The 27,280-nt window shown below is 30.3% G+C and overlaps 1 protein-coding gene across 1 annotated transcript in view; it reads right to left on the bottom strand.

The window, feature by feature from the left end:
* Vinc (vinculin) overlaps window positions 1-27,280 on the bottom strand; it is a 453,217-nt gene that overhangs the window by 367,313 nt on the left and 58,624 nt on the right. The window contains exons 3-4 of the mRNA XM_072537619.1: window positions 15,982-16,164; window positions 4,402-4,605 (exon numbers count right to left, since the gene is read on the bottom strand). Of these exons, the coding sequence (XP_072393720.1) occupies window positions 4,402-4,605; window positions 15,982-16,164 (387 nt within the window). The remainder of the gene's footprint in view (window positions 1-4,401; window positions 4,606-15,981; window positions 16,165-27,280) is intronic.

Below are 27,280 nucleotides of genomic sequence, written 5' to 3'. Positions count from 1 at the left end.
GATTCCGGTAGAAATATTTTTATTTTATTATTTACATAAATAACTAGCAGTATCGGAATTGCCAACAAATCACCCTTTTATGGCAATAAAAAACAAATGTTCTAAAATGTTCTTAAAACACACAACTTAATTGTTCTTAAAACTAAATCCGGCAACCCTTTAATTTTTCGGACCGGCATTTATGAAATATTGGCACAAAAACTAGGATGAAAGGATAATTTCAGGTATGTACATATTAGATGCACTAACACTGAATTTAATATAGTTAACTATTTAATAAAATAAAATTAACTTGATATCTGCTTCTATTTGAGAAACGTGAAATGAACTATTTACTTCCTTCTATTTAAGAAGACAAAGACGAAGTGCGTTAAGGGTAGTTGGATTTGAATAGTTTAAATCTGAAAAACTGACTGGCGCAGAAGAAACAATACATCATAAAGAAGGCATACCATGCTGATAGTATGCCTTTAAATTGTGAGATATATTAGTGAGAATAATTTAATTATTATCGTTTATTTATTAAACAAACTATTGTAGAAAACAATTAATTTTCTACAGTTTCTAAATTATAGTGTTATATACTTATAAAGCAAACGAAGAGAGACTATGTGTTTGGGAAAGAAAAATCCTAAGTAAGATCTTTGGCCCTGCGCTGGATGAAGCATCACAATATAGGATAAGAACTAACAAAGAGCTCGAAGAACTTTACCCAGACGCCAACATCATAAAAGAAATAAAGTCCAGAAGACTCCAATGGGCAGGACACCTCAGAAGACATTCTGACGAACGAACAGTAAGACTGATGTGGGAGAAAGTCCCAACTGGAAGGAGACCACGCGGACGCCCTCGTCTCCGGTGGCGAGATAATATAGCAGGAGACCTAAGCACTGTGGGCGTGGATAATTGGATGGAGGTTGCTCAAGACAGAAAACAGTGGAGGCGTGTTGTCGAGTCGGCTAAAACCCACGAAGGGTTGTAACGCCATGGAGTAAGTAAGTAAATGTTATATACTTATAAAATTACCAATAAAAAAAAACAATAACACTCAACATTCCATACTCATAATCACTGTCGTCGGGTTAATGCTTCGATGCGATTTTCACGCATCTAACTCATTTTTTCCCCAAATTGCAGGAGTAGCACTATTCAATGCATAATGTTTTGAAACTATTTTGTTGTGGGATTTTAAAGTAATTACTATTTGAATGGGAATAAGCCACAATTGAAGGTCAAAGTAAGTTTATTGACGTTTCAATGTCCACTTCGGAAATCGTTCTCAAAATATAAACATTAATAACTTAAACAAATTTTGTTTTTTGTTACTTGGTAAAAATTTTTTCTAATAATTTAATTTCATCTGACTCATTTATATTGACAATTCAGACATATATTATACATTTTAAAGTAGACGACTTTAAAATGATATTGCCAATATTGCTGAGTTGCGTTCCTGGGACGACTTTATTGTAAGATAGTTCATTCGATTACATGAAATTAACTTGAGAATATCCATCAGAAAAAAATCACATGTAATTTATCTTTAGAAAGATAACCACATGCCATGATGACAGTAAAATTCTCCTGTTAGTCATTCCATAGTAAATTATGAAGAAAAAATCAGAAAAAAACCTCAATAAACACCAAATTCTGATTTTATGTGTTTGTTATGTAAAAAACATACATGATGTATCCTCGATATGTTACTTACTTACTATTCCTGGTATTTTCCTTTTATTAACTTCCTCTTTTAATATCGGTAACCAGATCCTACTGAATTCTGCCGAGGAATTTGCGACACAATTGGTCTCATTTAGCATAATAGAGCCGCTTCTTTGATTTTTCTCTTTTAACCATCCGTTTATTATAGGACTATACTTGAATCATTCCATTGAACCCTATGTTCATTATCACATGCGTGTTTACATATTTGAGATCTATCAAATTCTCTAGTTTTAGTATAGGGTTGATCTACAAAAAAACTGATTGCATTCACAAAGTTTTTGTCTAACAATGGGCTCTAGTTATCTCCATTATTAGCCGATATATTTATGAAAGATTTTGAAACAAATATTATTTCTAAACAAAATTTAAAAACCACAGTATGGTGGAGATATGTAGATGATGTATTCTGGATATGGCCTCATGGATGAGAGTTGTTGGACACATTCCTAAACGATAAAAAAGAGACAACATTAACCATGCAAAATCAATATAATAACACACTACCCTTTCTGGATATTTTAATCTCTAAGAACGATACTGGATATGAGACTCAGGTGTATAGAAAACCAACACACACCAACAGATATTTAAATTTTAAATCAAATCACAATATTAATATTAAAAAGGGAATCATTAAATCCTTATACGATAGAGCCAAAATTGCTTGTTCTAACGAAAATTCGTTCTTGAAGGAAAAACATTTGTTAACATCTGTTTTATTAAAAAATGATTATCCTTTATCGTTTATAAATAGGGAATTTTTAACAATCGACCGAATAGAAAAGAACAACTTAGAACGAGATCCTACAGCATACACAAGGAATAATACGAGGAAAATATCAATACCATATTTACTTAAAAGAATTATCAAAGAAACTTAAACGGATAGAAACATCTTAACAACATTTAAAACAACAAAAACATTGAGATCTATTTTGTCTAAAACTAAACCTAACAATGAACAAGAAAGGAAAAATAATTATATTGATAAAATACCTTGTGATGCGATCAGTTTTATTTAGGTGAAACAACAAGGTCATTAAATGTTTGAATAAGTGAACATCAATCTTATATCAAAAATAGAGAATTTGACTTATCTCAAATATGTAAACACGCATGGAATAATGAACATAGGGTTCAATGGAATGATTTAAGTATAGTCCTAAAAGAAAGGATGGTCAAAAGAGAAAAATCAAAGAAGCGGCTCTAATTATGCTATATGAGACCAATTGTGTCGCAAATTCCTCGGCAGAATGCAGTAGGATCTAGTTACCGATATTAAAAGAGGAAGTTAATAAAAGAAAAATACCAGTATTAGTAAGTCAGTAACATATCGAAGATACATCATGTATGTTTTTTAAATAACAAACACATAAAATCAGAATTTTATGTTTATTGAGAGTAAACTAAATGTAAGACCAAATACTTACCATGTCGGGATAGTATTGAGGTTTTTTTTCTGGTTTTTTCTCATGATTTACTATGGAATCACTAACAGGAGAATTTTACTGTCATCATGGCATGTGGTTGTCTTTCTAAAGATGAATTACACGCTGTGATTTTTTTCTGATGGATATTCTCAAGTTAAAGTTAATTTCATGTAATCGAATGAATCTTCCGAAGTCGTCCCCGGAACGCAAAAACTCAGTAATATTGGCAATATCATTTTAAAGTCATCTAGTTTAAAATATATAATATAGGTCTGAATTGTCAATATAAATGAGTTAGATAAAATTAAATTAGAAACATTTTTTACCAAGTAACAAAAAACAAAATTTGTTTAATGTATTAATGTTTGTATTTTGAGCACAATTTCCGAAGTGAAAATTGAAACGTCAATAAACTTACTTTGACCTTCAATTGTGGCTTATTCTCATTCAAATAGTAATTACTTTAAAATGCCACAAGAACATAGCTTCAGAACAATATTAAGCATTGAATAGTGCTACTCCTGTAATTTGGGAAAAAGTGTGCGGAAATGTGAAAAGGTAATAGAAGAATGTTGGATGCGTGAAAATTGCATCGAAGCATTAACCCGACGACAGTGATTATGAGCATGGATCTAATTCTTGATTGCACTGTAAGGTAATATGTTTTTATTATCTCATTAAGAAAAATGTTGTGTTCTTTTTATTAGTAATTTTATCAATATATACCACTACAATTTAACAACAATACAATTTGTAATTTTCTTATATTTTTGCTGTAATAATGGTATATATTTCTCTAAATGAATGTAAAATACATTATTAGTTAAAACCGTATTTTTGCTTGTCTTCGACAGTGGTTCAAATATTGGAAGAAGTTACTATTAACTTTTTCAGCATAGCGAACCGTTTAAGTTAAAGCTTTCAACCCTAATCCAAAATAATCGCAAATCAGTGAAATATACTGTAATACCCAATAAAAACAATATACAAATGGCGCTTCTAGAGAAACTACGCGTGATATACGAAATAAGGCAGGTGATGTGGGTTGCCGATCTCACAGTATTGGTTTAATTGAATTTTTACCATTTTTTAAAAAAGTTTTTTATTTATTTTATTTTTGAGATTATTATGGTGATTCTGTAAGGCAGCAGCACTGATGTGCTTATATACACAAAAAAAGATTGAAATGTAATTATACACATTATATTAAAATATACTAGTCAAAGTATGAGATATATACACCTACCTGATGTGTTAACTCTTTTTCTCTAGCACTAACTTCTCTAGTCACTTTACTCAGGCAAGGACTCAAATCTTTTAAAAATTGGACAAGTTCATCTAGAGTTTCAATAACTTCAGCTACAGCTAAATAATCCAGCACCCTGTGACACTCTTTAATAATTTTTCTGACTTCTGACTCATCAAAACATAACAAAAGAGCTGAAGTGGCCTATAATATATAAAATAATTTATAAATTAGTAACTCTAATTATTATATGAAAAGATTAATTTATAGCTATATATATATATATATATATATATATATATATATATATATATATATATATATATATATATATATATATATATATATATATACAGTATACTCCCTTTATAACGAACACGGTTATTACGAGGTTTCGCTTATAACGAGGTACATTAGATGTCCCGTGAAATTTCTATTGAACTATAACCCTTTATAGCGAGGTAAATTTGCTTATAACGGGAGAAAATAAGATTGCAAAACGTGTTTTTTACGTTTTGGCCCGGCCGTAGCTATAAATAAATACCCTTTTTAACTGCGGGCCGCCCGCAATAAACTTCTTACAATTTATGATTCTTAGTCGGAAATGTAAAATTTATGATTCACAAGTGTCATTGTATTGGGTTGACCATTCACACCTAATAATATGGGTCCTAATAGACAAAATGAACCATAAAACTGTTTCACATCTTTAGAAAATATGATAGATAGAATACTGGACAATTTAAAGCAGTCAAAAATGACAAAATAACTTTATACGCTTTATACATATTTACAGAATACAGATTTTTTGTTTTAACATATATCATTGACAGTAAAAGTAAACAACTCTTTTTTGTTTTAATGCATTTCATTGACAATAAAAGTAAACAACTTTGTTTTAAAAACGCCATTCAAGCAATATTTATTAGCATCTTATATTGCTCCGAATGGCTTCACTATAGAAAGTTAATGTTTTAGAAAACTACATATTCATATGTATGCACAATATTATTGTTGTTGGATATAACGAGATCCGCTTATAACGAGGTAATTAGTCTGCCATTTCAGTTCTCGTTATAGAGGGAGTCTACTGTATATATATATATATATATATATATATATATATATATATATAAAGTTTATTTCACGAAAAATGGTTGAGTGCAATTAATGATTGCAATAAAACCCGACCGCAAGTACCCCAGCTTAGTCAACATTAGTTGAGCAGGTAAGTATTCGGGTAAAATTGAAGCTACTGTGGAGTGTCGTTATCTTGTTTATATAATAAATTCCTGGTAATATAAAAACGATTAAAAAATCGAATAAAATTATAAAAACGATTAAAATACATTTTATTTCATAAAGTTGTAAACATTTTAACAGTGAGTTTCACTATCAATGGTTGATCTTTTAATGACCACAATAAATTTGTTGATCGTTAAGTACTTCCTGGAATAATTATACAGGTTCCCTCTATTCTGTATAATTTGTAAAAGTATATAAAACCGATGAAAAATTTTTAAATATACATTTTGTTTCATTTAGTTAAAAGTGTTACGAGTGTTACCAGTGTTATACCTATAAAACAGCATTATGTGGCGTCCGTGGAAAAACATTGATGGTGCTTCTTCCAGTGTTCCAGCAAAGAAAAAGCATTTATCTGCTGACTCTAGAGAAATCGTAAAAACAATATATAGTTCTTTACTTACAAGAGGACTTACTGCTAATACTGCTGCCAGTGAAATATCTGATTTAACGAAAATACCTCTAACCACGTTAGAGGTATTTTCTACATAAGTCTCCAAGTGCAAATAACACGAAAATTGAAATTCAAAACTACCTGTTAGAAAACGATATATATTTTGAAGAAAGTTATTTAAAAAATGAACTGTTAGAAGTGTTAAAATAATTTTCTATTAAAAAAGTATATGTTTGTGACGCATTGGCCGAGGAAACACATACAGTGTTATGGCTTCCGCCCTACTATTGTTTATTTAATCCCATAGAGCATATGTGGCACCAACTAAAGTCAAATGTTAGGTCACAAAATGTTTCTCCGACTTTAAGTGGTAGTGTAGTCGAATTAATAAGGAAATGTGTTGATGATATCTCCCCAGAAAGTTGGAAAAATTCAGTACGCCATGTAATGAACGTAGAAAATTCATATGTTACTTTGAATCACATAATTAAACCAATTGTTATTAATCTTGAAGAGGATAGCGACAGCGAAACAGAATTAGGTATTTAGGAATTCATAAATATATTTTGGTTATTTTGGGTATATTTTTTTTGTAAATATTAACTTGTATATATTTTTCTATATTTTTTTTTCAATTAATCTATTTTTTGTACATTATGTATTCGTTTGTATGTATATACTGTAAATAGAACTATTATTACCGTACATTTTTAACGATATCCGATTAGGAAGAGCAAAAACTTTTAAACACGCCAGATTTTTGCTGACAGTCCTAAGCCTGTAAAAAGTGTGAAGGAAAGTACCTTTCTGAATTTAGATCCATATACTACAATTATTCACGTAGAACAAAAAAACTACTTTCTTCATGTTAAAAATTGTTCAATTATCAAGTATAGTCACTTGAACAACCTGAAAATACCATATGAAATAATTTAATAAATTTTTATAATCGTGTATTACACAGCTACCAATGAAATATATTAAATAACAAACTTTCTGAAGTGCGACCCTGTGTACTTCGGAGTTTATTGACAGACTCTTGTATACACAATAGGATCAACTCAGGTAACCATTAAGAACTCAACCATTTTTCGTGAAATAAACTATATATATATATATATATATATATATATATATATATATATATATATATATATATATATATATATATATATATGATTAAAATATAGTATTTAAAAGTAAAAAATGAAGTTACCAGTATTTAGCTTACTGAATGCCGCAGGTAAATGAATTAACAGGTGTAACACCCACGCAAACAACGTGAAATGACATGGCCTTGAGGTCAATATGACAGAACAGCAAGGCGAAATACCAACCTCTAGTGCAATAGAGCGATACATTTAAAGAGTATGATAAATTTGGGTGACAACTTGTCATTAAAAAGCCAAAAAATGAAAGGAAAAGGTGGTTAAGATCACCATTTTCCTCCCAGTGATTGGTTTAGTAAACCAAAGAACAAAGCATGCGAGGTCAATCCAAAATATCATATATTATAATATTTACGTTGTCACTGGTTAGCCAGCCAACAGGTGAAGATTAATTCAACTTCCACAGTCCAAGGTTCATAGCATTTGGAACTGTGAATGAAAAAGATTCTATGAATCAGTTTCAATTTAAAGTTTTACTAAACAAGTTAATCAAAAAAACAATTACTTTATGTATTTAAAAGTGATATTGACAAAATAGTTAAAGGTATTTATTAATAAGGGAGGATGGATAGGAATTATTTATAATTATTATTATTATTAATAATTATTATTAATAATTAAGGATTATTAATAAATACCTTTACTTACAAAGCTATGGTTCTTCTTTAAGTGACATACCTAACGGTGACCAACTTAGAATAATATCAAATAATTCAATAAAAAACACTGTTCTGCCTAATACTGTACTTGGAACTCCAACTACCCATTATTTATCACTACCTTATTTTCCTCAAGTTACTGAGAAACTCGTTAAACTGTACAAACAGAATAACGTACCTGTTAAAATTGTAGTTAAGAATACTAAGACTGTCAGAAATTTGTTTTCTAAAACTAAAACACCCTTGTCCCTTCTGGAACAAGTTAATGTAATCTATCATATACCTTGTGCTGAGTGTGACTCATGTTACATCGGTTAGGGAGATCACTGAGAGGGCGTCTTACGACACACCGCAGTGATATCAACTTATCTAAGCATACCTGTGCTCTTTCCCAGCATGCTATTAACTCTAAGCACAAAGTGAACTTTAATGAAGTTAAAATTCTTGGCAATGAACGTAACCTCGTCAAAAGACAGTTCTTGGAAATGTGTTCAATACTAAAACACCCAAATGCTCTTAATAAGAGAACCGACATTAGTAACTTGAGCCAAATTTATCATGCATTAATTTTGCAGAATTAGGCTTAATATGTTGTTTACTTTGAATTGTCTCTTAAGGTGTTTTTATCATATTTTCATATTTAATAAATTCAAATAAAAATAAAAATAAAATAAATTATTCTTTCTTTATTTACTTAGATTCATCAATTTACATTTTATTAACTATTTTGTCAATATCACTTTTACATACATAAAGTAATTGTTTTTTTGATTAACTTGTTTAGTAAAATTTTAAATTGAAACTTATTCATATAATCTTTTTCATTCACAGTTCCAAATGCTATGAACCTTGGACTGTGGAAGTTGAATTAATCTTCACCTGTTGGCTGGCTAACCAGTGACTACGTAAATATTATAATATATGATATTTTGGATTGACCTCGCATGCTTTGTTCTTTGGTTTACTAAACCAATCACTGGGAGGAAAATGGTGATCTTAACCACCTTTTCCTTTCATTTTTTTACTTTTTAATGACCAGTTGTCACCCAAATTTATCATACTCTTTAAATGTACCGCTCTATTGCACTAAAGGTTGGTATTTCGCCTTGCTGTTCTGTCATATTGACCTCAAGGCCATGTCTTTTCACGTTGTTTGCGTGGGTGTTACACCTGTTAATTCATTTACCTGCGGCATTCAGTAAGCTAAAGACTGGTAACTTCATTTTTTACTTTTAAATCTTAGATAATTCAATAATGTTACCTAAAGTCAAAATTAAAATTTAACTGATTATAAATAAATTGTTGGAGGTGCATCTCATGATCTTTCTAGTTCTCACATATCAAAATTTTTAATGTTTTTTTTACTTAAGTTTTTTATAATAACTTTTTTATATACATGTATGATTATCACATGTTCTTTTGCTGTGCTAATTCTGTTAATTTGTAAACTATACCTAGTTTCAATTAATTGTTTATACAACTTTATCTCTAAATGTCCAGTATCGTAAGCTTTTTTACATTTTTAATCATTGACTGCTACATGTCTTTGTAAAGTAAGACACATGTTTTAACTTCTCTATGGATGTTTGGTTTCATATTGTTCTTTTTAGATGAACTGATGATGCTTTCTGAGCAGAAAGCGAAACGTCTTCAATAAATAGATGAAGTAGCCACCTTCTTTGTCTTTTATTGCTCCACTTTGACCGAAAAACCCACCACTCTTCGAGTGTTCCTTAGTTTATATTGGATTGACGGTCGTACTAATTTTCTCGATATATATATATATATATATATATATATATATATATATATATATATATATATATATATATATAAATGCGAAAATTATCGCGGCATAACCCTCTTGTGCACCGCGTACAAAATTTTTACTTACATACTAAACAAACGATTCCAACAACTAACTGTAAATATTGTCGGGGAATATCAAACTGGTTTCCGACAAGGAAGATCTACAACTGACCAACTATTCGTACAAGTGAAACAAATTTTAAACAAATCGTGGGAATACGACATTGACGTCCACAACATATTCATAGATTTCAAACAAGCCTGCGAGTCAATTAATAGGAACAAGTTATATCAAATATTGCAGAACTTATATATCACCCAAAAATACATCCGACTGGTAAAAACAACAATGGATTCGTCAATAGCAACTGTCAGAGTCCAAAATGAGTTCACTGAAAACTTTACAATAGTCCAAGGATTAAAGCAAGGAGACGGGCTGGCACCTACACTATTCAACATGACCTTGGAATATGTGATAAGACAGCTGAATATAGGAAAAGGTAATCTCCTAACAAATAAATCAATACAGATTGCCGCCTATGCCGATGATATCAGCATCATGTCTCGCAGAACAGAAGAGGCGGCAGAAATATATTCACAATTAAAAACAAAGGCAAAAGAGACCGGACTAGAAATAAATATTCAAAAGACAAAAAAGTTAACACAGGCAAGAGCTAGGGGAAACAGACGCACAGTTAAATTAGAGGACGATATTGAAACGGTAGAAAGTTTCACATATTTAGGAATTGCATTAAACACGGATGGAACAGAAGAACCAGAAATCCAAAGAAGAATAGTAAAGGGTAACAAAGCTTATTTTTCACTCGATCATGTGTTCCGCTCCAGAAACACACACTGGAGATCGAAAATCAGGGTCTACAAAACTATTATCAGACCAATAGTATGTTATGCATGCGAGACATGGGTAATGACAGAAGAGACAAAAAGAAATCTGGAAGTCTTCGAAAGAAAAGTCCTAAGAAAGATATTTGGACCTATTAGCGAAAACAGAATATGAAAACAGAAAGATTGCCGAAAAGAGCCCTAGATAGTAAAATGCAGGGCGCAAGACCAAAAGGAAGGCCACGGAAAAGATGGGAGGACGAAGTGGCAGCGGACGCGCAAAATTTGCTAGACGTGAGAACCTGGAGAAGATCGGCGCGGGACCGACAAGGTTGGCGACATAGTTTGGAGGAGGCCAAGGTCCGATTTGGGCTGTAGCGCCATTGGAGATATATATATATATATATATATATATATATATATATATAATATATATATATATATATATATATATATATATATATATATATATATACACCGTGTGTCCGTAAAGTATGGAATAAATTCGATATTTCCCAAATGAAAAGCCTTTTTAAAAAAATCTGAAACACGTCGATTTTTAAATTTAATGTTCAACATTTTACAAGAAAATTTCATTATACGAGGTGATACACATTACAGTGATGACGGCATCGGCTGTTTTTTTAAATGTAACACCCTGTATTTTAGGACATTTTTAGATCGATAAAAATGAGCTGATTTCTAAAAAGTACAATACTAGGATCTAATGTATATAATTTGAAAGATATGCGCTTAGAAAATAAATTATTTATTATCAATTGCAAAAAAGTAGCCCACTTATAGTTTTTGGTAAACTGTAATTATTTTTAGTAACGTTCATTAACAATTAAGTAGTACAATAATTGTATTAATTCGTGAATGTTCTGTATTATTGCTTAGAATTAATTTTAAGTAGAAATGAATTTGAGTGTAAAGCAAAGAATTGAAATACTCATGATGATTGGGTATGGGGACGAATCGAGAACTCGGAAACGTGTAATTTATTTAATGATAAATATCCAGAAATACCCATCACGCAGTCAATAGTAAGTAAGATTGAAAAGAAATTTCGAGAAACTGGTACGGTTGAAAATGCACGCAAATCAGGTCGTCCCTCTGTAAATTATGTTACATTAGATGTTCTACTTGCTTTTGAAGAAGATGCGCACACTTCTGTTCGTAAAGTTAGTAGTGATCTCGATGTTTGCAAAACAACGGTAACAAAGTACGTAAAAGTAAGTAAAGTAAGTAAAATGCACAGTTGTACAGGAATTAAATAAACGAGGCTGATCCAGACAAAAGAATACAATTTTGCTCTCTTGGTTCAAAATATTATTTTTTCTGATGAGGCTACATTCAAATTAGATGGCGAGGTCAACCGTCCGAATTGTAGATACTGGGCAAAAGAAAACTTCAACTGGATGCGGGAACATCATACACAGTACCCACAAAAGGTAAACGTATGGCTGGTATTGTAAGAAATAAAATCATTGGACGCTACTATTTCGAAGGTAATATAAACGGGCCAGCATACCTTCAGTTTTTAAGTGGGTATCTCGTACCTACTTTAGTTAATTTATTCCCCAGTACAATTAATCTTGGAGGTTTTGATAAAAGTTTATGGTTTCAATAGGATGGTGCGCCTCCACATTATGCTTTAGATGTTTGAAGGTACCTAAACGAAATTTTTCCGAACAGGTGGAATGGAAGACGTGGACATATTGAATGGCCAGCGAGGTCGCCAGACCTCAATCTTTTGGATTATTTTATGTGTCATTTAAAGAATGTTGTTTATAAAACGAAACCTGCAAATATTGGAGACTTCGTAAATAAATTCGACAAGAATTCGTAAGGAAATAATATTTCTCACGAAAGCATAAACAAGGTTCTACAAGAATTTGTACAACGTTTGGGTTACTGTCAAATACAACAAGGGCTACAATTCGAACATTTAAGATTAAGTCATGTATTAATTACTGGATTACTTTCAAGTTATTTATTATAATTCATTTATAATTTATTAATGTTATAAATCAATAAAAATTAATTTTCTAAGCGCATATCTTTCATATATATATATATATATATATATATATATATATATATATATATATATATATATATACGAAGCTAAAAGAAGTCAAGAGACCTCTCTTTGATAGCAAATTAGGCGAACCGCTAATTCAAAGGCTAGAAGTCTCTCGACTTCTTTCGTGTAGATGTGGCTGCTAGCGTACCCAGCTGTTATTTTAATTATAATGGCCAACGCCAAATACTACGCTGCATTTCATTTCAGTTTGAAATTCCACAAGTGATCCTGATGAGGAGTTGAATAACTCAAAACACGTGTAAAGCAATGGTGAAATTCGAATTGAAATGAAATGCAATCTTTTACTTTCATTTAAACGTCTTTTCTCTACTTAAAGAGCGAAAAAGAGTGTTTTTCAAGGGTGAACCGTAAATGCATGTCGGAGTAAAAGGTTACTTCTAGCGTCGGTCAAAAGCCTGTAGTAAGAGGCTTCTATAAAAGTTTTAAAAATAAAAAAAAAATAAAAATACAGTACGTTATGTTTTAAATTAGATATACACCCTATAAATGACAACACTGCATGCCGTCGAATTTGTCATTACACAGTGGTTGTTTAAAGCGTTAACAGCATAGATCTTTAATTAATTTTTGTAAACATGTCTGTTTATACGCCCACAGAAAAAGTTCAAATAATAAAATGGTTTTATGGTGATAATTCTGGACAAAAGTGTGTAGATTTATTTTTTGTTTTTTTTTTTTGAGAGGGAACCAATTCCTTGCGTATTGTCAATTCATAAATTGTTAAAAATTTTGAAAGTTGTTATTGCCTCAAAAATTACAGAAAATGTCACGCTCAAGAAGTGTTACCAGAAAAGGTGTCACATATTTTATGACAGATATTGTTCAGCCGTAGGTCATAATATTTGAATCATTTCTGTAGGACATAAAGAATTATTTCTTATTTTATTAGGAATTACATTTTATTTTAAAGAATATATTTTTTGTTTTATCTTTTTAAACAAATGCGCTTTTACTTTTAATTCGACTACAAAAAATTATTCTCATTATTAAAAACCGATACCAATGCACCGCTTTAAGGTCAGTGTATTTTTATCAAGTTTTTATAATCTAAGAAATGAACCGGACATACGTAAGAAACAAACGTATTTTTACGTACTAAAATTTAACGTACTATATGAGGTACTAAAAGCGCTGTGAACTGATAAGTTTGATATCACTACTGTAACCTTTGAGTTAGTCTCGAAACCAAATTATTTTATATATGGAGTCGCACGCACCCCTACCAGAAGTTCCTCCTCCACGATATGCGCTAGAGGAGATGGAAGGCCTTCGACTGTATAAAAGAGCATCCGCCACAAGAGAAAGCAGAGATCTGCTTGCCAACCCCTTCTGCTAGAGTACTGTTACGATAGATGGTGACGTGTCGTATGACTCAGAACGGTAAACAGGTTTATCACTAATATGCTTATTCATTCGAGTATTTTCTAGGTAACGCCTACCTGACAACACCCTTTGTTATAAAAACAACAGTTTTACCGTTACCATTTTCGCCGCTCAGTCTGGTAGAGAGGATTGTCGACTTTTCGACATAACGGCAGTTTATGTATATAAATGAAACATTTTATATGGGGGAACAGTTAATTTTTTTGGAAGATTCGCGCCGCGTGTAAATTGTATCGTTCGTATAAATAAATTATGTATTATTAGTGGTTTAATAAACTGATATAAATTACCGTGTGTTTTAATAAATTAAAATAAGAACAATATAATAAATTAGTAAGGAATTAATAAATAAAATAGAATAGATTATAATTAATTAATTCATAACAGAACTGATCTAGTGGCAGTCCCGTGCCCGGTCTTGGAGTATTGATCTGAGATTCTCCCCTATGTCCAAGTACTGATTGGACACCGTTCGTTTCTCATCGGGCCGAGTGTTGGTTGGCCCGCTCCATCTCTACTCCTTCGATCCGTTCCCTACCGTCTGTGTCCTGTGTAAGTGTATTAACACAGCATAACTGCAGTTTAGATTTTATATCATTAATTGTATTTTATTTTTCGCAGATATTAAACAGTGGGTCATACCGCCGTGGATGCCGTCGTCGCCAGGATTGACGCTCTTAATTTTTATTGTATATATTACATAGGATATAATTTCATTTTGTTATTTATTTATTTCGAATATATTTTTATTTAATTTAAACCTGAGTTTTAACGAGTATGCTGTCTGAAAGAGCTACAACGTCACAAGTCACCTACTTGATAAAAAATAAATTTATGCTTAGTGAAATTAACACCAAAACGAAGATATTAAATCGAAAATGGTACTAAATGCGATTAAAACTAATTGTTGGTTACTTTAAGTAAAAGAATAGAGGAAAAAGTGGGGTAAATCCGTTTGATTACGAAATTAGCAATAGCAATAAACAAAAACATAACAAATATAATGTTTATGAATAATTAATATTTTACTAAAAAGCCATAAAAATGTATACATGTAGGTGCATCTCAGCGCTTTTATTAGTTACGAAAATGATTTTTTTAAATACTATCTCATCTTATACTTAAACCAAAAAAAGAGGTTTTTAGTTCACATGAAAAATCCTATTTGTCTATGCCAGCCTATGAAAAAGCACAGAAAATCCTTTAAAATGAGGGTTTGTAAATTTATTTTTGTTAATTTGTTTCTTAATTATTGCAAAATAGCTTCAAAAGTTGATTTTTTTAAAAATTATTAATAACTTTTTTAAAAATGCACAACAAACTTGATTTGGTGTGAGAATAAGGATAATATCACAAATATTTAGCTTTAAAAATTTCAAGAAGTTTCACTTAATAGTTATTGCAAAATTGAAATTGTTTATACCAAAAAGCTTTTATCTATTAGTATAAAAGATATTTTTATACTAATAGATAAAGTCTTAAGAGTAATTTCAGTTAGTTCGGCTAATGGATTAAGTCCACAGTCAAAGGAAACCGACAGCACATACACAACGTTATTATGCGCAAACTATTGGGTCTACATGAATTCTGAAAGCACCAAATTGAAAAAAAAGCTTGTTTTATCAAATTAAATCATTTAACGATTAAAAAGTTTATGTTAAATATTGTAAAATAGGTTTGCACAAATACTATGAATATAAGCGTATAAAAATTTAAAATAACTGAGACGCAATAACATGTACGAAATTAGTCAAAAAGGCTTAGGAGAAATTTGTTAATTCCTCTGGTCTAATTCCATTATATGTAAGTTGTTACTTAATTGTAAGTTTTTTTAAACTACGGTATACAGTCAACCATTGAGACTTTCCCTTTTAATTTTGTGAATACAGTAATATGAAGGATAATTACCTGTAGAATACCACCGCTACCTTCTATCAACCGTTTCCTAGCAGGAGATGAAAATGGATCATGCTTAAGCATATCACTAGCTTCCTCCAATAATTTTGAGGAACGTTCGACTCTGACAAGAGCAGATGGCATATCTTGACGTAGAATAGGATCATCGGAGCTGTTAATCGTTTCGCGGCCAACCTATAAGAACAAAATTAATAATCGTAAATATCTTAGTTTTCAATACAATGACTTATGGTATATGTTGAAAATAATATAACTTTGCTACTATACTCTGTTTTTTAACCAGGAGGAGTAAACTAAAAAGACAGATTCACACCCAAGAAAGTTACTAGAAAAGTCACCAAATACATCTTCTTTTTTGGTTGCTTATCTCGGCCTTGCGGTAATCCAGTAATCAGAATTGGACAACCTCACACATCGATTCTAACCTAATTTTGTTTGTTTATGTTTGAATAATAATTTTTTCCAATTCACTTCCAATATATATTATTTAGTTTTTCTAATTACAATAAAAAAATGTTAAGACTGTTATGAAGAAGTTGAAGAATTTTTAGAGTTTATTTATCACATTGTAGAAGAAAATCGTCTGGAACGTATATGAAAGCCATATATTCCCATATATTCGTGATAAAATTATATCTAAAATCCAATCGAATTTTACAATATTTCTTCAGCGCATTCACTTAAACAACAAATATTGTATGATACTTTATAAAAATATAAGCAGTTTCTATGGGATTGCCCATTAAAAGGCTCCATTAAATGAATTGTAGCTCTTTCTGATCATAGAAGGGAGATTATGGGTATTGTTGTTGAACTTAAAAACTTTCTCTCTTATACACTGATTATAATACAATGCATAGAAGCCATCCCCCACTGGCATGTTTAGAATCAGTACACTAGATGTATATATGTATATTTTTAGGTAATGATAAAGAAAATAGATACAATAGTGCACATATAAGAACAAGAAATATTGTATTGTAGAAAAGCTATTTTGGAACACAGTTTCCTTGTTTTCAACAAGTTCTACAATCCAAATTAAATACATCTCTTGCAATAATATGTGCTACAGCATTACCTTACAATCTGGGTTTAAGGGAAAATAATGATGGTGATGACGATTTTGTACAAAATGTTGATGTGTTGGTAAATAGAAATGTTAATGATGTGGAACAATGGTTAAATTATAGGAGACATTTTATTCAACATTTTTTTTGCATGAGAATGAGAATACTATTGAATATCATACTAAATGTTTTTTTTTCTATTATTTCTCAAAATGTGATCATAATCATTGGCTTGACAACCTTTTTTGTTTGGGTTTTGATCTTTTCAGGAATACTTATTTCTCCATTCCAATCTATTTTAATGACTTATTCCAAGTATTTGTTCCTTACCTATATCTAATCTTTGGTCTTCCTCGTGTTATATGTCCATCTGACATTTGTTTATTTTGGAAAGTATTTCATCTTCTTTCATCTTTCCTCGTATTATTTGGTCCTATTTTGATGAATGTTAATTTAACCCATTATGATCCGAGTTTTTTTTGTAATGTATGTATTAAAGAAACTAATATATGTTTATTAAAAATGTATAATAATAGACAAATTAACAATTTTTTAATCTAAAAATCTATTAACTAACAACAAACATGTGTTACATAAATGTAATGCTAGGTCATTATAGTATTGTAGCTAAAATAAAATAAATTCTTAAGAAACACAACGAAATTTGTATTAAAACTAGAATGTCCTCATATGAAAAATATAATTATTGCAGTCAATACACATGCGGACATCACATTTGCTACACATTGTTCGAGTACTACTGCTACACCCCTATCCTTCACATCAACATCTTTTGTTGTTAGATATAGTTATTAAAAGGTGATTGTTTCCATCGCATTAGATTGTCTGATATTCTATTAAGCGAAACACTAAATTTCAAAGAACTGGGTCTTCCACCATGCATTTGTATATTTGTTAAGATATGACTAAGCAATACATCTTCTGAAATCTAATTGGGAAATCTTGGTGTAGTAGTACTTGCAGAGTATCCATCTGTTATTAATACTTGCATCAATGAGCCATGTGAAGATATACCACCACCACTTCTTTGAACGGATTCCAATTCTATATGTAGATATGTTTTGGTCCATCAAATCGGTTCCTCCCATATTATTAATATTTGGCAATGATTTTAGGTCTTGGAATTTGTACATATTTTTTTTTCTTATTTATTATATATGACCACAGTTCCCACAGGAGTAGCACCATAAGCTATAGATGCAGCAGCCAAAATGTTATTGTCTACTCACTTTATAAAATGTCATGATCCACATTCCAAATTTGTCAATTCTTTTTTTTTTTCTTAGTAATGAACAAGTTTTAGGAATTGTGTCACCCCTAAAGGTTCCTGTAATATATTCTTTTAATTTCAATCGAGAGAGAGCAGCATAAAGTCCTACGATTTATCTCATTTAAGAATCTCCATACAGTTAATCAAATCAATCACCCTAATATTGAAAATTCTCTCAACCTCGTAACTTTTCGGGCCAGACGCATGCACAAAAATCTAACTACGCTGTATAGTCTATTGCACTCCCATAGTTTCAGTCCACAACTGTTAGGAAAAATTAACCTTCATGTGCTTCTAGACAAACCAGGCTATTAACCTAATTACACATCATCGAACTAACTATGGATATAATTCTTATCTATCTAGGTCTGGCTAGGTTTGCAAATTAATAAGTATACAGATAGTTTGGATTGCTTTGAAAAGCAAAGTACCTACTTTTAAAGTGCAGTTAATATCTTGCCTGTGATTATTTGATGCCACTAGCTGTGTAAATTATTTTAATTGACTTTAAATTATTGTGACCTAATTTTACTTTTTTTGTGTTTATTTTTTGTCTATATTAGTTTTAATTTTATGCTATGTATGTGAGTAATTAGGATTTTATATTTTTGTATTATACGATTGTATTTAAATTGGGCAATTTCTCGTAGACAAATAAATAAATTAATTAATTAATTTCAAAAAGTTAACTATGTTTATATTAGTGAAAAGTTGAAAAACAACACATACTTCAAAGTGCTTAACGTTACATATAAGTAAATTTACAATTATTCCAAGCTGTTTTTATCAAACATAGACAAAGTAACTAACTATTTTCACAGGCAACAACAAAAAAGCACTATTTAACAGTATTCTTGTAAAAATATGCGTTTTACTCTAAAAATAAGGTTTTTGCAGCACTTACTCGAAACAAATGTACTCTATGATACTTTCTAAATTATATTTAGTTTAGACTGCAGTTACTCACTAACTAAAACAACTATCAGTATGACTTTCCACTTAAGGCTTCCTTATGTTTGTTTTGAATGCTTTATACCGTCATCTATGTGATTGTAGTCAAAATGAAACTTCATGTAAAGCCGACTAAATACATCTGCAAGTGTTACATAAAATTAACACTAGGTCATAATGGGTCATATATTCTTCTCCATCTGCCTTTTTTATTTTTCTCCTTTGTATATATGTCAAGATTGTTCTGCCTAAAGTAGCCAATTCGCTGTCTTCACTTTGAGTAAGTAACCAGATTTCAGATCCATATGTAAATACTGGATGTATTAAGGTTTTGTGCAATTGGAATTTACTTTTTTTTGTAATATCTCATCTTGGTTGTTTAATTGAGCCCTGAATGATTGGTGATGATGAATTGGGTATGAATGGTTGGTCTTGCTATGTTAGATGCTATTTAGCCAGATTCCAGTGTATTGTTTATTTTATCTAGGTACTTGTCTACTGCTACTCTATTATTGTACTTTCACTATATATGTTTTGAATTTATATAGTAATCTTCTGTCTTTCTCTTGTCCCTATATTCAACTAGAATTTGTTTATTCTGAGAATATATTATTGAATCCTTGTAAAATGTTAGATATACCTATTCTTTTTCATTTTATTTCTAAATATGTATTTTTTATATTCAATTTTAAAATAAATGACTATGAGTTTTCCTCCTTTTAAATAAGTGTTTATTTGATAAACCTTTCCTTACCAAATATAAAATTAATTACACATGTAAATAGCAATACATATACTATTTATGTAGATGACATAGTCTTCTTGTAGAAGAAACTGGAGTTGTTTGGGAATTTGAAAAGTGAAGCAAGAAAATTACTAATGTTAATGGTATCTATAAATTTTAGTTTGTTACATATAAAACATTTTTATATATATATATATATATATATATATATACAGTATACTCCCTCTATAACGAACACGGTTATTACGAGGTTTCGCTTATAACGACTAACATTAGATGTCCCGTGAAATTTCTATTGAACTATAATCCTCTATAGCGAGGAAAATTTGGTTATATCGAGAGAAAATAAGATCGAAAAACGTGTTTTTTTACTTTTTAACTGCACCGCAATAAACTTAACTGCCGCCCACAATAAACTTCTTTACAATAAATACAACTATTTCACATCTTTCGAAAATATGATAGATACAATGATACTGACAATTTAATTTAAAGCAGTCAAAAATGACAGACTTCTTCCTATTGTAGAAGCAATAGTTTATTATTATCCTTTAAAATACGCTTTATACATTATGTAGTTGGAAAAAATTGTAGGTACAGAGTTTTTGTTTTAATGTGTTTCATTGACAATAAAAGTAAACAACTTTTTTTCAAAAACGCCATTCAAACAATATTTATTAGCATCTTATATTGCTCCGAATGGCTTCGCTACAGGAAGTTATTGTTTTAGAAAACTACATATTCATATATATTCACAGTATTATTGTTGTCTGATATAACGAGATCGGCTTATAACGAGGTAATTAGTCTGCCATTTCAGTTCTCGTTATAGAGGGAGTCTACTGTATATATAATATAATAGTAGAACGATTTGTAATCTGTAATTTTAATTTAATCAGAACTACTTTATCCATCATGGCAATCTGTATTTTGCGAACTGCTGTTTTGAAAAGATTTGTGGTTGTTGTGTTGAACCATGTACCTACTTAGATTTTTCAGCCAGAAAATCATTCGCCTTTCTGGTTCACGTTTTCCTTCCACTTTTCCAGTCAAGATTAGTTGCAGCAGTTCATATCTTTCGCTGTTCCTCATGATGTGACTGAGGTATTCTATTGTGGTTAGCAGGTCTTTTTCTTTTTGCATTCTCAACAAAACATCCTGATTAGTAACGTGGTGGGTATAAGATATCTTCAGAATTCGACGGTAAAGCCACATTTCAAAAGCCTCAATTTTCTTGCAATTATAGACTTTTATGGAAGGTTATTACTCTGGTTTGAACCCACCTATTGGAAAAGGTGGACTAATAATTATTCATATTGGATCTGAAACTGGCTTTGTAAATGGTGGTTTTTTAGAATGTACTTCAAGAACCACCAAAGAGTATCATGACAATAGAGGTATGTATTTGAGGAATATTTAATGGTATCAAACGGTTAGTAACATACCGCAAAATTCTGTTATAGTAATGGATAATGTTAATTGCCATTGTTGTTTAATTGAAAAACTACCAACTTTGGCTTTATAAAGGCATTATTTACTTAATTAGTTAAAAGGAAAAGAGACTCATGAATTATTGTTCAATAACACAAACAAAAGTATAAAAAATATGTAATCAATGAAAAAGCTAAAAATGACAGAATAACTGTACTTCGTTTATCCCCATATAATTACTGTCAACTTAACCCTATAGAGCTAGTATGGGCACATGTAAAGGGCGACATAGCGAAAAACAACAGTTATTGAAGAAATAACTGTTGTATCAAGACGTAGCGAGAAACAAACTACATACATTCAAATTAGTTGATGTGAAAAGAATGTTGAGGAAGCTTTATTAAAAGTCACTGCAGAAAATTGGAAAGTATGTAGGTACACATACAGCATGCAAAAAGGATGAAGAAAAGTTAGGGAACTTAGATTTGTTAGTTGACTAATGCTTATTAGAAACCAATTATCATTGCACCAAACAACCAATTTCAGATTCATAATATGATGATCATAAACACGATATGATACATTAGGTATGTGAACTGTGATATTTATTTTTATTCGACCTAAGGAGAACAGCATATAGCAAATTTAAATATTTGGTGAGTGACAATAATTGATAAAGAGGAAAGAAATACAAAAGAGACTACTAAAAGTAGGTAGTGCAATGGTATAATGTTCGTGACCATTGGCATTGTATGCTTGTAACACTCGGATAATGAATAAGAAAGATGAAATGAAAATATACATCTAGAGAAGGAAATTACTTTGAAGATACAAGTGATACAATTTATTCATCTTCTGAAGAACTTGTGTTACTGTCATTGCCAATTGGAATTATTAACGGCTCTATTACACTATCCATGATGCCATCTAATTTACACATTTTTTCCTCCACTTTGAGAATGTGATTAACACAATGTTGCCAATGTGTTGTGGTTACATTCTCGAGAGCTTGTAACAGAAGTTTTTTTACTTCTTTAAGTTTAAATGTCGTGTTTTTAAGTGCCACTTCATTTTTCACCTGGGCCCAAATTTTCTCAATGGGATTCAACTCGCAATGATATGGAGGCAGCCGCAGTACAATTTGACCATTTGTTTTAGCCATCTCATCAGTTACATACATATTATACTTATCTTTATTTACACGTACAAGATGTAAAAGTTCTGACCTAACCATCTCCATATCAAAAGGAATGTTTTTTATTTGTAACCATTCTTGCATATATTTCTTTGTTGATGATGTTGTCGGAATTTTTTCTACTTTTCGGCTGTGATATGATGCATTATCCATTACAATGATAGCGTTTTTTAGTAATTTTTGCAAGATATTATTAAACCAATTTTCAAAAACAGATGCATTCATTTCTTCATGGTAATCCTCTGTCTTTCTTCCCTCAAAAAGTAAAACCCCTTCATTAACAAATCCTAACTCTGATCCAACATGTAAAACTATGAGGCGTTTTCCTTTCCCCGATGGGTTTTTCAAACCAGTAGACAGCCCCTCAATGAATGCCTGTCTAGGGTTTTTTATAGAAGTTAGGTAATTACGCCTCCATCTGACATCATCACGTTCAATTAGAATACTTGTTCGACTTCTCTTCAAGTACCTACAAAATAATAGAATGTTACATTTAGACCAGGGCAAATCTGTGAAAAAAGTCTGTTTTTGGATATGAGAGGTGGCATTCGGATTTTTGCAGAAAAGGTTAGGTAATAACTTCAATAATAACAATTGACTCATGCTCCCTGTCAAATATGCCCGGAGCATTAATAAAAACATTAAAATATTTAAAAATTACTAAAAATATCGATTTTTGTCTACTTTCTTTGCTCATAACTTTAAAACTGTTAATTTTGGAGGAAAGTCGTACATAAATAAAACAAAGATAATTAAATTTCCTATGATATATGAGTGGTTAAAAATGTCTTCCAATCATTTAGGTTGTACTTAGGTCCTTCGTAATTGGTTTAGAAAATTTTTATAATCTACTCAAACCGTCCACCAAGTTTGAAATTTTTTAAAAACTTTTAGAACAAATATTAGACCATTTAGATGTTTGCAAATTTTTTTAAATATAAAGACGCACTCTACCGGTCTAATACACTACAGAATTGAAATCGTATTATTTAGGCGGTCTCAGCAATGTTTTAAAGTTATAAACAATTTTTTTGCTAAACAAATAGATTATTGAAAAAACCATACTGGAACAGACTCGGTAGACGCTTCTTGTAAAAGAAAAAAAGTAAAAAAAAAATCAAATTTGACCGGTATTTGCGACGAAGCTATACCTAAACAGTAGGATGGTAACTTTTGAACTATTACCTTATTTTTTCGGTTCTCTTTCTCTATACATTTTTTCATATGTTTAAAACACTCATAACATATAATAATAAAAATGTTATGTTCGTTGCATATATTTCAGTTTGTATTACAGATGGTAAGAAAGAGAAGAGAAAATATGATGGCAGATGAAGGATGAAGCCATGAAGAGAACCGCATGATGGCAGAAGGTTAAGGTTAAGATTCGTAGCTTTTAGCAAAGCTTTGCTTTTAGTATTAGTATTATCAAAGAATATGTATTATATTCTTTGATTGTACTTACATACATATTAAAATAAAGTAGTTTCATGTAATATATATTTCATTCTACACTACATACACAGTACACAACAATTGACTTTTACGTACCATACAAAAGTGAAAAACGATAAATTATGGAAGCCGCAACTACCAGTACATTACAAATTCATTCTACATTTACAGTGGAATCGTTTAATGAATCAGTTACAAAATGGTCACGATGGGTGAAAAGCCTGGAAGGAGCTTTTAAAGTTTTTAAAATAGATCACAATATGAAATTATCTTATCTATTACATTATATGGGTCCTGAAGCCTATGATACACTATGTGACAAGTAAGTACCAGATGATAAAACATAGAATGAAATTATTACACTATGTAATGGACAATTTTTACAATCATGCCCCTTTGGAAATTGCTGAAATTTACAGGTTTCAAACCAGAAAATAAGCCGAGGGAGAATCAGTGCAAGAATTCTTACTAGCACGACTAATCGAGACTTGGATCGAGCAGTAGAGATTGACAGTAGTTTGGAAACGATCAGAAAAGAACAGTAATCAATTAAATTACAATAATTCAATTAAAAAAATATTCAAAACTCAATAAGAGTAAAAAACATACTAATACAAGTTAAAATGTAAATTCAAGTACAAATATTACACATTCTAGTTCAAACACTAAAACAGGTATATGTTATCGTTGTGGGGATGCTTCTCAGCCAATTTAGCCAATCAATGTAAAAAGAAAAATTTGGTATGTAATTTTTGTAAGAAAAGAGGACATTTACAAAAAGTTTGTTTGAAAACTAAAAACATAAATGCTGTTGAGGAAATTTTAAATGTACATTCAACTAATTTAAAAGATAAATTTATTATTAGTTTGAAAGTAAATAACAAACCGATACAGTTTGAAATTGATTCAGATGCTGTAGTCAGTATTATTAACAAAAATGTATTTAATTAGAATTGTACTGAATTACAATTACAAAATACTAATATAAAGTTAGCTACTTACTGTAAAAATGAATTACATGTTTTAGGTATGGCTTTGGTGACAGTTGAGCATCAGAATAAAACTAAATTCTTGAAATTATATATACTTGATGGTGAAGGTCCTCCATTGGTTGGGAGAGAGTGGATACATTCATTAGATATAAATTTGCACAATGTGAACACTGTCTCAAATGCAGAAAAGGAGTTACAACAATTGTTTACAAAATATAAAGATTTATTTGACAAATCTATTGGACAATTTTCGATTTCTGATACCAAAGTTATACCTACCTTAAGTAGATCTCCAAGAATATGTAAACCTATTGTAAAAATGAATTTGTAAAAAAATTCATTGTCAAGGAAGAAAATGTTATATTTGATGCATATATTTAAGTTTGTATTACAGATGGTAACAGAAAAGAAAAGGAGAGAACCGGATGGCAGAAGGTTAAGGTTAAGATTCATAGTTTTTAGTATTGTACTTACATATTAAAATAAAGTAGTTTTCAAGTAATATATATTTCATTCTACACTATATACACAGTACACAACAAAAAACAATCAGTATTGAGCGATTATTTGGTATAAAAATACCAAAAATTCAAAAAAAAATAGGTTGAAGAAAGTTTAACTTCAAAGTTCAAAATCGGTATACATAAAAAAATGCATTTTCTCAGCTTCCAATCGAGCAATTTTCTTCATTTTTTTTAATCCGAAGTAACTCGAGTAGAGCCAGCTAAATAGCGCATTATCAAATTCCAAATATGTTTTAATTTTATTATAATAAATAAATTAATTTTTTTCTAACTAACACACATCTACCTTACTAACGCACTTCTAAATGCCAAAAAGGCTTTAGTTTTGTTGTAATAAATTAATTTATTTATAACAAAATAAAACCACATAGGTATTTCTTCCTACGTTGTGGAATTTTTTTTACAAAAACTTACCACACATGTACTTTTTAACGTTATAAATAGAAATATTCTCATTTGAATAGTCTATAATTATTTAAACAATCTTTGTTTAAACAAATTAAATTTTTTTGTTAATTTTTTTTTACCTGACGGGGTACTTATCAGTTTCAGCGTTTCTGATTTCGCCCCAGAAGAATATGTCATCTGTGTTTATATTTCCTTGATCAAATAAAGACTATTTAATTAAACAAAGATTGTTTAACTAATTATACAGCTTTCAAATGAGACAATTTGCATTTAGAGCGTTAAAAGGTCTACAACATAGGAAAAAAGAAGTAGTTATATTTTGTTAATTTATTTTTAACAACATTAAAGCATCTTTTGGATTAATGGTATTTATTGCTATTTTGCAGCAAGGGAAATAAATTAAGACAGTTTTAACCTCTATTCGTATAACAGGAATTTAATCATTACCTTTATTTTATTTTTGTACGGCTTTGCTCCAAAATGAATAGTTTTAAAGTTATAAGCAAAGAAAATAGAAAAAAAAAATCTATATTTTCAGTAATTTTTAAAGCTCTTTATCTTCTAATCGATTCCCTAATTCAGACATAATATATTTTTTGAGTTGCACGTTTTATTTATTATTGTGGCTAACCTATATTTACTTACTTAAAATTGATTTGCTTCAAGAATTTATATAATAATGAACGACACATATTTGGAAGATCTGGGCGGTTGTTTACTTCACTTAAAATTTTATTTAATGTAGGCATTTCATTCTTGAAAAAGAAGCTGTGTACTATCTGGCGTATAGATGTTTTAACTTTTTCATCATATGTTGCAAGAATAGAAGGTCGACCGCCAATATTTTTAGAACATCTTACTGTTCCAGTTTGCTTTTTGCTTATATTCTTTAATTGTTCGGTAAATAGTTGAATTCGCAACACCTAAAATTAGCACATTACTTTAGTAAGTCTTGATTTTAACTATAACTATTCTGCAAAACTAACCTGTTGCCTGTTTTATTTTTGCTACCGTGGCTGTTATTTTCATTCCAGAATTATCACTTTTGATTTGTTTATACATGTTTATAATGCATTGTTTCTCATTTGTAGATAAATGACCCAAATGTACTCGGCGTTTTTTTGGTGGAGAAAAATTAATTGAATCCATATTGTTATCTTAATAACACTAATATGTCGCTAAATAGTTCTGAAAAGAACTGTTTTTATATAAATACAAACGAAAAATCTAA

This window comes from Diabrotica undecimpunctata, chromosome 7, assembly GCF_040954645.1.
Source record: "Diabrotica undecimpunctata isolate CICGRU chromosome 7, icDiaUnde3, whole genome shotgun sequence".
Classification (NCBI taxonomy): Eukaryota; Metazoa; Arthropoda; class Insecta; order Coleoptera; family Chrysomelidae; genus Diabrotica; species Diabrotica undecimpunctata.
The sequence above is the reverse complement of the archived record's forward strand: the minus strand, read 5'-3'. Positions and strand labels throughout refer to the sequence as shown.